Source organism: Gasterosteus aculeatus, chromosome 1, assembly GCF_964276395.1.
Source record: "Gasterosteus aculeatus chromosome 1, fGasAcu3.hap1.1, whole genome shotgun sequence".
Taxonomy (NCBI): domain Eukaryota; kingdom Metazoa; phylum Chordata; class Actinopteri; order Perciformes; family Gasterosteidae; genus Gasterosteus; species Gasterosteus aculeatus.
The window spans coordinates 31,223,827-31,236,452 of record NC_135688.1 but is presented as its reverse complement, the minus strand read 5'-3'; the positions used below and the strand labels follow the sequence as shown (position 1 = coordinate 31,236,452).

The 12,626-nt window shown below is 45.5% G+C and overlaps 1 protein-coding gene across 2 annotated transcripts; it reads left to right on the top strand.

Moving 5' to 3' along the window:
- The first annotated feature begins 1,638 nt into the window (after positions 1 to 1,638).
- mlpha (melanophilin a) lies at positions 1,639 to 12,541 on the top strand. Of its 2 annotated transcripts, XM_078103841.1 has the most exons (16): positions 2,237 to 2,367; positions 3,011 to 3,168; positions 4,408 to 4,629; positions 4,840 to 4,952; positions 5,322 to 5,366; positions 5,717 to 5,775; positions 5,858 to 5,947; positions 7,517 to 7,616; positions 7,695 to 7,897; positions 8,148 to 8,228; positions 8,303 to 8,533; positions 9,268 to 9,438; positions 9,825 to 9,986; positions 11,605 to 11,661; positions 11,914 to 11,959; positions 12,069 to 12,541. In XM_078103841.1, the coding sequence occupies exons 2-16, from the start codon at positions 3,059 to 3,061 to the stop codon at positions 12,107 to 12,109; spliced, it is 1,731 nt and encodes a 576-aa protein (XP_077959967.1). In that variant the 5' UTR covers positions 2,237 to 2,367; positions 3,011 to 3,058; the 3' UTR covers positions 12,110 to 12,541. The 2 variants fall into 2 exon arrangements, with proteins under 2 accessions (XP_077959968.1, XP_077959967.1); XM_078103842.1 differs by lacking the exon at positions 9,268 to 9,438 and having other exon boundaries at positions 1,639 to 2,367.
- The last annotated feature ends 85 nt before the right edge of the window (positions 12,542 to 12,626 follow it).

The window sequence follows — 12,626 nt, the reverse complement described above, 5'->3', positions numbered from 1 at the left end:
CACCTGAGGCTCTCAGGTCCAAAGCCACCAGGACAGAATGCTGAGGAACCAGTTCAATAGAATCCAGGTTTACCTCCGTAACCCCACGTCTCTGCTCTGATGTCAAAGTTACATCGGTCTTCTGGGCGTGAAGAGAAGCAGCAGTATAAAGGACGGAGACGGAGACACAGCAGGCACATCTTCCTGAGAGACTTCACTGATCTCGATCTTCAGAGCTCCGTCTCCCTGCTGCTCCACCCGACCTCCACAAGGTAAGAGCAGCTGCATCCTCTTCCTCTCTGCCCGACTTCATATCGACCAAATGCTCATCGCTGTTATTATTTAGGATCTTTTAATTCCTTGATTCTGCACCAAATGTTCCGTGGTTTAGCTCCACCCGTGTGGAGTAAACTCCAGTCAGTGTGATCTCAGAAGCTTTGAGTGTTCCTCTCCAAATAGAAGGAACCCTTCAGCACCAGTAATACTTTGTGTTTCCTCATCCCGTCCTGGGCCTCATCTAACAGCTCACATGGAGCCTTTTGTACTCGTACTAACTCGGTGAAGGAGCTTCCCTCTAAGGAGTCCACTCAGGCTCCATGTGGTGGCTTTAGAGACAACAAGGAGCCTTTTGTACTCGTACTAACTCGGACTCCAGAACCGCGTGGAGTCGAGCACCGAGATCCAGCTGAACCAGAAGGTGTGGCTGCAGCTGAAGACGGAGGGGCTGGACGGCGACCTGGTCGCCATAGTAACCGACTCCTGCTGGGCCACCACCCAGCCGTCCACCGACAGCAGCCCGCGATACGACCTCGTCATCGCCGGGTGAGAAAGAACTCTTTGCCTGCGGCTTCAAGGATCCGCAGCAGGTGAACTCACCTGATTTCCTGTTTCTGAGCAGATGCCCCAACAAGGCCGACCAGACGGTGATGGTGGAGGGAAACGGACTGGGAACCTCCAACGTCTTCTCTTTCAACGTGTTCCAGTTCTCTGGAGAAACATCTGCAATCTACCTGCACTGCAAAGTGGAGCTGTGCCCCAAAGAGGGCAAAAGCTGTGCTCCGGTAAGCAGGAGCAGAGAAGAGGCTGCTTCACCAACTAGTGATGCTCCTGTGTGGTTCCTCTCCTGCTGAAGGAGAGTTATCACTCATGCATTAATATGTCAGCAGCTCTGTTATAGTCGGCTGAGCCGAGTTCTTCACATCACGTTTGGCATAATTGAACCTGCTCAGTCTCTCCCTCCTGAACAAATGTCTACTTTAACAACATGAGCAGACAAAGGGCTTCTGTAGTGTGGACCTCCGTGGAGCCCACACGGGCTGCAGTCTAACCCTGAACACGCTGCCTGTCCCACAGACCTGCCCTGGAAGCAGTAAGAGGAGGCGCAGATCCTCCAGGTCCAAGACTGCAGAGGGAAACCCAGCCCTCATCACTATGGCCTGGAGTAATTAAAGACCGCTGCCCTTCTGACCTTTGACCTGGTATGTATGACGTTCATTTGGATTGAAAACATGAATTGCTACACGCACCAGTGTAAAGGTCAGAGGGTTCATCCTCTCAGGAGCAGGAATGTCATCTGACTCTTAGGTATTTCATAGTTGCCCTTCATCAGAGACAAAGTAGAAGTCATGACTCATCAGTGACGTCCGCTTGTCTTCTCAGCTGATTCCTCATTGAAGCTCCAACAACCAGCCTCGAACCTCACGGCTCTTCAACAGATGTTTGAAGATGTTGCTGCTGTGAAACAATGCTGGCAGGTCTTCATTTGGTCACCTGGGATGAAGCATTTATTACTTCTTTATATATCCAATGATTCTTGCTAATTATTATGAGATTTATCAGAATCTCTAGTGAAATAAATGATAGAAAATAGAATGAAAAACTAATCAAAGAGGGTTTTAAGGGTCTGGTACTTTAAATATATATTGAATCACTTCTTTAAACGTGCACAGTCTGAATGATACCTGGTGGAAGCAGCAACAGAGTCTGTGTTTTAGTGACATGAGATGAGAAAAGTACAAGTGGAAGCAAAGAACTGTAAACTGTTATTACACAAGGACATGCTGTTGTACTATTATGTTATTACTATGAGCAAAAGATAATACCAAAAATATAATAAAGGGAGAAAACCAACGTGAGTGTCAATGGTTATCTCATCTTTTATTTTTAAACTCTGAGGCCTCTAAATCCAAAGTTATCAATGTAGCTTCCCACTTGAGCCCTGACTCCCAGAGACCCCTCAGTGTGTGTGTGTGTGTGTGTGTGTGTGTGTGTGTGTGTGGATTCTGCCTTCAGCAGTGCGGTGTTGTTGTCATGAGGACGGGCGTCATGTGATCAGCTGATCCTCCAGTCTGAACCCAGACGGACGTCTCCTCGGTCCCAGAACACACGGTGAGTTTATTCTTATTTAACTACAGCTGTAAAAATCAAGTCATCTCATTTTAGTGTAAAGATCTTTGAAACTATTGTCTTTTTCCTCATTTCATACAGTTGTTCCTTAACTAATATTTGTTATCAACGTCTTGATTTGATGTCCTTTCACTGCTGCTTCACAGAACTGTGAAAAAATGTCACTTTGCTTCTGAAGGTTTCTTCACATTTAAAGTGTAGTTGAGTTATCCAAGTGAAATGGAATAAATATCTCCATCTCCTGCGTTGTGTGACATGTGTGATGTCATCAGGGTGTGGTGAAGGACGGCTACACGTCTCACTCACACATCAGTGCAGCCAATCGATCAACACTGATTTGTTGCATAAACTGATCCATTTTAATTGGAAAAAAAACTCAGAATAAGGTTGCATGACTTCTTAAAGGTTTATAATAAAATGAAAATACTGAAGGTGACGAGAGCATTTAAGTCCGTTGACCTTTTATTTTAGTGCTTGTTGAACAATCGATGCTTTTACTTTGTCTTCGTAAATGAGAATCAACTCTCTTCCTTGAAATGTTTCAACCTCAAAATATTACTCTCATTTTTCCAAGTGCCTTGTAACTGATTGAAAGTCCACTTGTCGCCATGTTGAATGATTTCAGCTTTAGACGCCACGTCTGTAGCGGAACATCTGGTCTCCTCTCGGTGTCATGGAGCGCAAGTTGGATCTGTCGCGTCTCACGGACGAAGAGGCCAAACACGTCTGGGAGGTGATCCAACGAGACTTCAACCTCCGAAAGAAGGAAGAGGAACGTCTCGGGTACCGACCGCACGACCACGTGACCGTCTTCATTGTGTCTCTGTGTCCCCTTCAGGCTTCTGTTTGACCTTTCTGTCCTTCGTAATCATCTCGGCCTGCTGCGTCAACTTCACGAATATCAACACCTATATGTATATACATATACCTATATATATATATATATATATACCTATATATATATATATATATATACCTATATATATATATATATATATATATATATATATATATATATATACAGATATACATATACAGATATACATATACCTACATATACATATAGATAGATATGATATGCACAATACTTCTACCATACTGCATACTACCAACACCACAGTACATGTGCTACTAGATATGCACAGTACTTCTACCATACTGCATACGACTTACTAATAAAACATATAAACACATGATATATATAAATATATCATGTGTTTATATGTTTTATTAGTGAGTCGTCCACATGAAGTTGTGAGGAATGCCAACGTGAATGATGTGGTTGTCGATCACGACTTGGTCACACGGACGCTCACAAAGACGCTCTATGTTCCAAAAGACTGCAATTCCCATCAGCCCCGGGGGCAGAACTCTGAGGCATAGTCACACAGAGACGGGGGGGACAGACTCTACTGTTGTTCTCTCCCTGGGGACGTATTCTGAGAGGACAGAGGATCAATAATCAATCATCTGATCCATGACCTTCACACAAAGGTGTACTTTAGTTATAGTAGTACACGTGCTGTAGTTATAGTAGAGATACTCTAGTTATCGTAGTACATGGACTGGTTATGATAGTAGAGTAAATAGTACTATGGTTGTGTGTTGGTACATATACTGTTAATTTAGTAGCACATGTACTGTGGTGTTGGTAGTATGCAGTATGGTAGAAGTACTGTGCATATCTAGTAGCACATGTACTGTGGTGTTGGTAGTATGCAGTATGGTCGAAGTACTGTGCATATCTAGTAGCACATGTACTGTGGTGTTGGTAGTATGCATTATGGTAGAAGTACTGTGCATATCTAGTAGCACATGTACTGTGGTGTTGGTAGTATGCAGTATGGTAGAAGTACTGTGCATATCTAGTAGCACATGTACTGTGGTGTTGGTAGTATGCAGTATGGTAGAAGTACTGTGCATATCTAGTAGCACATGTACTGTGGTGTTGGTAGTATGCAGTATGGTAGTAGTACATGTACCCTCACACGAGGCTGCTGCTCTTCCTCCGTCTCCCATCAGGGACCTGAAGACTAAAATCGAGAAGGAGGACACGAAGCGCGAGCTGCTGGGCTCCCAGAGCCGCCTGTCCGAGTCGCACTGCATCCGCTGCCTGCAGCCGTTCCGCTTCCTGGTGAACAGCCGGCGGCCATGTTTGGACTGCCGCATGCTCACCTGCAAGGCCTGCAGCCGCTACAACAAGAAGGAGCACGGCTGGGTGTGTGACAACTGCCGCATGACCAGGTGAGTGCCGCTGCAGTAATGAAGTACTTCCTGTATAGTAATAAAGTATTTGTTCTGTGACAGAGTATTTACCACTAAAGCTTCACTCTCTGAATAAAGAACAAATTGCTCGGTAATAAGGCAGTATCTGCTCTGTGGTAATGAAGTACTTCCTTTGTACTAACCAAGTATTTCCTGTGTATCAATGAAGTACTTGTTGTACTCCTGCAGGGTGCTGAAGATCGGCACCGTGGGTTGGTACCACGACAACGTCAGGAATCGCTTCAAGCGCTTCGGCAGCGCTAAGGTGATGAGGTCACTGTACAAGAGGCTGAACGGAGACGGTGAGTGTGACATCACTTCCTGTGTGACGGCGAGTCACATGACGCCATCGGCCCGTCAGCTGATGAGGTCACTGGTCTGAGATCAGTCACACAACGGACTCCTTTATGAAACTGCTCTTTAAATGCTGATTCTTTTCTTTGTTACTTGTTTTGATTTTCTCATGATTGAAATTAAACAAACATGCAAATAATGAATAAAGACATTTATCAGTCTGATTCTTTAAAAGATGTAATCTACATTTCTGTACATAACATCTCAAAAAACACTCAATCTTCTCAATGTTACATAAAAAAGGATTGTTACTTTTATATGAAGCTTTGATGGTTTATTGACATATTTATGGATAAAGACCTTGTCTTCTCCTTAAGGGGGTCGTGATGACGACACTCAGAGTATGCCGGACGTCCGCAGCGGTGAGTTTAACTTTAAGATGAATACATTTATAGTCAGAGACATTTGCTTCCTGATCTCACTGTGTGTGTCTCCTCGTCACCCAAGCGTCATGTATGTAGACCCCCTGTCACAATAACACACACTGGCTCCCAATGCCATGTTGTACACTAACATCACCAATGGCTCCTACAACATTCATAGAAACACAAAGAAGTGATTAAAAGAGAATTAAAACCCCACTAATTGATTTACAAACTTCAGGACGTACAAAAGTATTTTCTACTCGTAGATTTAGAATTATTGCACTTGTACCTGTGGGTGTTGTATTTGTACCTGTAGGTGTATAAAGGTGTTGTATTTGTACCTGTAGGTGTGTATAACGGGATGGAGGACGACCACGGAGAAGCAGAAGTTCAGCGCTACAAAGTGGTAACGTAAAAAAACAACAAAAAAACTTCTGTTTCTGAACCTGAAGATTTGACGTTTTTCATCTCCTCTTCTTCTCTTTCAGATGAGGAAGAGTAAACGTCTGCTGTCCGTTCACCCGCTGGACTTCGACCCTGAAGAATATTTCCCTTATTCGCGGCGGCCATCTGTGCAGGTACGACAAAAACAACACGTTTACGACCACGTTTACTACCACAACGTTTATTACCACGACGTTTACTACATTTACTGCCACGTTTACTACCACCACGTTTACTACCACCACGTTTACTACCACCACGTTTACTACATTTACTACCACAACGTTTACTACGACTTTACTACCACGTTTATTACCACGTTTACTACCACCACGTTTACTACATTTACTACCACGTTTATTACCACCACGTTTACTACATTTACTACCACAACGTTTACCACAACGTTTACCACAACGTTTACTTCCACGTTTACTACCACCACGTTTACTACATTTACTACCACGTTTACTACCACCACGTTTACTACATTTACTACCACGTTTACTACCACCACGTTTACTACATTTACTACCACAAAGTTTACCACAACGTTTACCACAACGTTTACTTCCACGTTTACTACCACGACGTTTACTACATTTACTACCACGTTTACTACCACCATGTTTACTACATTTACTACCACGTTTACTACGACGTTTACTACCACAACGTTTATTACCACGACGTTTACTACATTTACTACCACGTTTACAACCACAACGTTTACCACGTTTACAACCACAACGTTTACCACGTTTACTACCACGACGTTTACCACAACGTTTATTACCACGTCGTTTACCACGACGTTTACTACATTTACTACCACGTTTATAACCACCACGTTTACATTTACCACCACGTTTACTACATTTACTACCACGTTTATAACCACCACGTTTACATTTACCACCACGTTTACTACATTTACCACCACGTTTACTACATTTACCACCACGTTTACTACGACGTTTACCACGACGTTTACCACGATGTTTACTACGGCGTTTACTACCACGACGTTTACTACCACGACGTTTACTACCACGACGTTTACTACGGCGTTTACTACCACGACGTTTACTACGGCGTTTACTACCACGACGTTTACTACGGCGTTTACTACGACGTTTACAACCACAACGTTTACCACGTTTACAACCACAACGTTTACCACGTTTACTACCACGACGTTTACCACAACGTTTATTACCACGTCGTTTACCACGACGTTTACTACATTTACTACCACGTTTATAACCACCACGTTTACATTTACCACCACGTTTACTACATTTACTACCACGTTTATAACCACCACGTTTACATTTACCACCACGTTTACTACATTTACCACCACGTTTACTACATTTACCACCACGTTTACTACGACGTTTACCACGACGTTTACCACGATGTTTACTACGGCGTTTACTACCACGACGTTTACTACCACGACGTTTACTACGGCGTTTACTACGGCGTTTACTACGGCGTTTACTACCACGACGTTTACTACCACGACGTTTACTACGGCGTTTACTACCACGACGTTTACTACGGCGTTTACTACCACGACGTTTACTACGGCGTTTACTACGGCGACGTTTACTTTAGCAGAATCTTTAACTTTGTTGTCATCGTTAACCTTTAAAACGCGTCGCCGAGCTTCTTCTTCGTGTGTTTAATGGGATCAGATTCTGGAGGACCGCGGCTACAGGAATGATTTTGAGTACAATGTTTATAACCAGCGAGCAAACCGCCGCAGGAGTCTGGACCGCTACGCCATGAGGAACGGTAGGTGTACACACCTGTTTGTATATCCCAGTGTGTGCGTTTAGAGTCTGTTTAACTGTGTGTGTCTGTCTCTCACAGATGAAGGTGGAGACAGCCGGATGGTGCGGACGCGTTCTCTCTCAAAGATCAGCTCCTCGGTGGCTCGGCAGCAGTACGCCGACACTTCGGACGAGGACGAGTACCCGAGGGACCAGCCCACCCACCTGTACCCGCACCCCCCTCCCCACCGCCGCAAAAACAGCAGGGCCTCCTCCCAGGAGAACCTGGGACAAGCCCCGCCCGTAAGGAAGATTGGCCAATCAACACCTTGAGTCTGATATATAATGAATTATTAGACGTTGAGCAAATTTCAACAATAAAAGTTCTGGATGTTTTTTCTTTTGCCATTAAACAAACATTAAGTTAAATACGAGGCAAAGAAAAGAATCATGATGTTGAATGTGATGTATTTCCAGTGAGTGGAAAGAGTACTGATGATCCATTCTACATATATATATTCTACGTAATTCACACGTCTCCTCTTCCACCCAGATGAATGAGCTGAACAAGCGCATGTCAGCCATCGAGAGTCTGCTGAACCGCCTGGAGGAGAAAATGACGCCGGCCGACGAGGTCATCCAGACCCCGGTAGCACCTTTGACATCCTGGCGCGACGTCCATCACTCCATCCGTCTCTTTCTCCGCAGACTGGGACTCCGGCCGGTCTGAGCGAGGAGGAGAAGCTGAGGAGGAAGCTGAGCGAGCTGGCGGGGAACCTGAGCGATAAGGGCCAGTCCTCAGAGGAAGATGCCGAGAAGAGGTCCGGCCCGGCCAAAGGCCTGGCCGGGTCCAGGTCCGGGGCCGGGCTCCGGGCGCTGAAGCCCAAGGACAAAGAACTGAGCTCCTCCAGCGACGAGATGCCCACTGAGGCTCAGAAGGTAGGAGGGTGGGGGGGAATATCGCCTGTGGGAACCTCATTAGAGGCCAGCAATGAGTTTGTCGTAAAGGTCCACGGTCCCGGTGCACGGCTTCCCTTTCCCCCAAAGGACCGTTCAGGAGAACATCTGTATTTAAACATTTAGAAGACTTCTCAGTTTCACTACAAAAAGAGTTCACATTGCATATGAAGGATTGAGATCAGATGTTCTCAGACTACAGGAGTACCTCCTCACCAACGGGTCTGAGTTCTGGACCAGCAGCTTGTGGAAACGTGACAGTCAGCTGCTACCTGCCTGGATCCAGACACCTGCAGCACACCTGCATGGTGTCTTCCTCGTGGGCCTCCGTTATGTCCACGCTGGAGGCAAAAATAGCCAAAGTCAGATTTTCAAACTATGTCATGAATAAGGCAAACTGATGGTCAAACAAAGCTCCTGTCCTGCCCTGTGTGAAGCCAAAGGTCAACGTCATTTTAATTTGCCCAACGGACTTAAATAAACTCACATCCATCCACATCCACTTGACGAAGCCTCAGCAGCAGGTTGTGGTTTGTCTGACAACTGAAGCCGCCCCTGTAACCAGGGAGGAAACATGCAGGAAGTATCTCAGAGACCAGTTGTGTTTCATCTTCGATGCAGGACACCTCCGAACTCCGGGCCGGTAGCTGCTCCGGGGTCGGGGTGCGGTGTTGGGTTCCAGCTGTTAACATCTGTCCCCTCTACATGGCTTTCAGAGATCGACCGCCGCCGCCCTCTGTGACCTCACCACCGAGGTCCTGAGGACCATTAATGCAACAGAAAGCGCGATGGTCGAGTACGGCGTCTCAGAGCCGCTCGACAGAACCCACGTAGCGGGGGCCGACGTTAAGCTGGCTGACGATGCTTTCAGGGAACTTGAGGAAAACGTAAGCTTCACACATGAACTGCACGGCTCGTTAACACCCCGCCCAACCGCCCCCCTCCCCCCGCCTCGTCTGAAGCATGATGAGGTGTCTCGACTGGCTTTCAATCCCCCCGGCTGTGTCTCTAGTCTGTCCTCAACAGGGCCGGGTATTGGGGATCATACTGGGCGCACTGGTTCCAGTCCAGGTTGGACCTGCTAAAAGGCCTGAAACCATCTGACATTTTGACATTATATATCTGGTGAACACGACGCAAACTCTGGCGAGGTCCCCAGTCTGTGTCCGTCGGCGATACTCGGCCCCTTCCTCGTTAGGGAGGCGTGTCCCCGTTAGGGAGGCGTGTCCTTGTTACAGAGGTGTCCTTGCCGTCTCCTCATGTCCCCGCGCAGGTCTACATGGCGGCCGGTCAGTCGTTCGATCTGGAGACGAAGTTGCGCCGGCTCGAGAAGGGCGCCAAGGCTCGCTTCGGGGGGGCGACGGACTCTGAGCTGTCGGAGCTGGAAGACGTGGTGGCGCTGACCGCCGCCCGAGTCCAGAGCGCCGAGAGCGAGGTAAAATAATCTTTACATTAAATTACATTACATTACATGTCATTTAGCTGACGTTTTTATCCAAAGCGACGTACAATAAGTGCATTCAACCATAGGGTACAAACTCAGGAGAACAAGAAACAAGAAAGTGCAATTTCCTCAAATAAGCCAATTTACAATTTGCTATAGATGAGTGACGTTACAAGTACAATGTAAGTGCTACAATTTGTTAGTCTTTAGTCGAGGTAGAGTCTGAAGAGGTGTGTCTTTAGTTTGCGGTGGAAGATGTGAAGGCTCTCTGTGGTCCTGGTGTCTTCAGAGAGCTCGTTCCACCATTTCGGCGCAAGGACAGCGAAGAGTCGAGACCTAGTCGAGTGTTTTGCTCTCAGTGAGGGAGGGACGAGTAGTTTTGCAGATGCAGAGCAGAGAGTGCGGGTTGGGATGTAGGGTTTGACCATGTCCTGGATGTAAGCTGGACCCGATCCATTCACAGCATGGTACGTGAGCACCAATGTTTTGAACTGGATGCGGGCAGCCACCGGTACCAGTGAAGAGAGTGGAGGAGTGTGGGAGAATTTCGGAAGGTTGAAGACCAGTCGAGCTGCTGCATTCTGAATGAGCTGCAGAGGTTGAATGGCGGTGGCAGGGAGACCAGCCAGGAGGGAGTTGCAGTAGTCCAGGCGAGAGATGACAAGAGCCTGAATCAGTACCTGCGCTGCCTTCTGAGTGAGAAGGCGACGTATTCTCCTGATGTTGTAGAGCGTGGATCTGCAGGATCGCGTTGTCACGGTGATGTTGGGAGTCAGGGAGAGTTGGCTGTCGAGTGTGACACCGAGGTTCTTAGCGGTCAAAGTGGGCGTTAGTACGGAGTTCCCAAAGTTGACTGTCAGGTCCTGGGTAAGCGAATCTTTTCAGGGAAAGAAGTAGTTCAGTCTTGTCGGGGTTGATTTTCAGATGGTGGGCGGACATCCACTGAGAGATGTCAGTTAGACAGGCAGAGATCCGAGCCGCCACCTGGGTGTCCAGGTGAGGGAAGGAGAGAATTAGTTGGGTGTCATCGGCATAGCTGTGGTAAGAGAAGCCATGCGAGCAAATGACAGCGCCAAGAGAGTTGGTGTAAAGCGAAAACAGGAGGGGACCCAGCACGGAACCCTGAGGAACTCCAGTAGTAAGAGGACAAGGTTCCGACACAGATCCTCGCCAGGTTACCCGGTAGGTGCAACCGTCGAGGTAGGACGAGAGAAGGGAGAGAGCAGAGCCTGTGACACCAAGTTCCTGAAGGGAGGAAATAATGATCTGGTGGTTGACCGTGTCAAATGCAGCAGAGAGGTCCAGAAGGACGAGGACAGAGGAGAGAGAGGAGCTCTAGCAGTGTGGAGTTGCTCAGAGACAGCAAGGAGAGCAGTCTCTGTAGAGTGGCCTGCCTTGAAACCTGACTGGTGGGGGTCAAGGAGGTTGTTACAGTGGAGATAAGAGGAGAGTTGATTAAAGATAGCACGTTCAAGGGTTTTGGACAAAAAGGGAACACATATACATGAAAATACGTATTGACAAAATATAGACATTTAAACATACATGTAAACACAGTACACAATACTGGGCTGGTGTAGAGCACTAAAGCAACGCTTTCGTCCCGCAGGTGTCCGACATCGAGGGAAAGATCGCGGCTCTGAACGCCGGCGGGTCCAAGAAGAAGGTTCGTTATTCCGAGATTTTCATTCTGATGAATCACAATATCGGAAAAGTTTGTCAGGTTTCATTTTATTTAAATGGGACAAAACATGAAACCAAATATCCAACATCTGTTTTATATTCACGAGAGTTGCCATGTGTGTTCATTGTTTTACTGTATATAATATTGATTATTATTTTTTATAATCTAGCAATATACAAGATCAACAGGTTCATTTTGTTTAATTGTTCTATTTTGTTTTCTTTAATTCAAAAGATTTCTGGATCTCATCAGAGGAAAAAAGCCACACAGGATTTTTCCAGTAAGTTTTTTTTTTTAACAGTTTCATTATTATTATTCCTGAAGTTATAACTGCAGGTCTCACAACGCAAAGCTCTGGTTCAGATTGTTGTTGTTGTTGTTGTTGACAGAGGGAAACAACGGAGCCCAGTGGAAATCCAACATGTTCTGAAGCTGAAACCTTCAACATTCAACAAAAGTTTTTCTGCTGAATCATCAGATTATGTATTTCTTTAAAAACTCAAAAAATTAAAAAGAAAACTGACAAAGTTGAATTCCCATTTTGAACGTTGACTAAAATAACAATGATAAAATGATGTTGGAAAAAGATTTGCTATGTAAGCTCTTTGCAAACTGTAATAATAGTATTTATATTTACATTTAATACTTTCAATATCTAGAAAAACAGAAATCTTTGAACATTGTGAATGATGTTATATTTTAAAAAAATATAAGAAATGAAATCCTTATATCCTAATATAACGATTTCAGTCAAACAAATCGATTAATTTATGAATTGTAGAAGAGTGTATTGGTGATTAAAAGCACTGATCGGTATCTGTCGGTGTTTGGCTTTTAGATCAATAAACTATGATAAGAACTCTGAGGGTGAGTCATTGACTTTCTTAAATATCGTTTACACTCAGGTTTTTATTTTATTTATTAAATATAAAATAACCAATGAATGG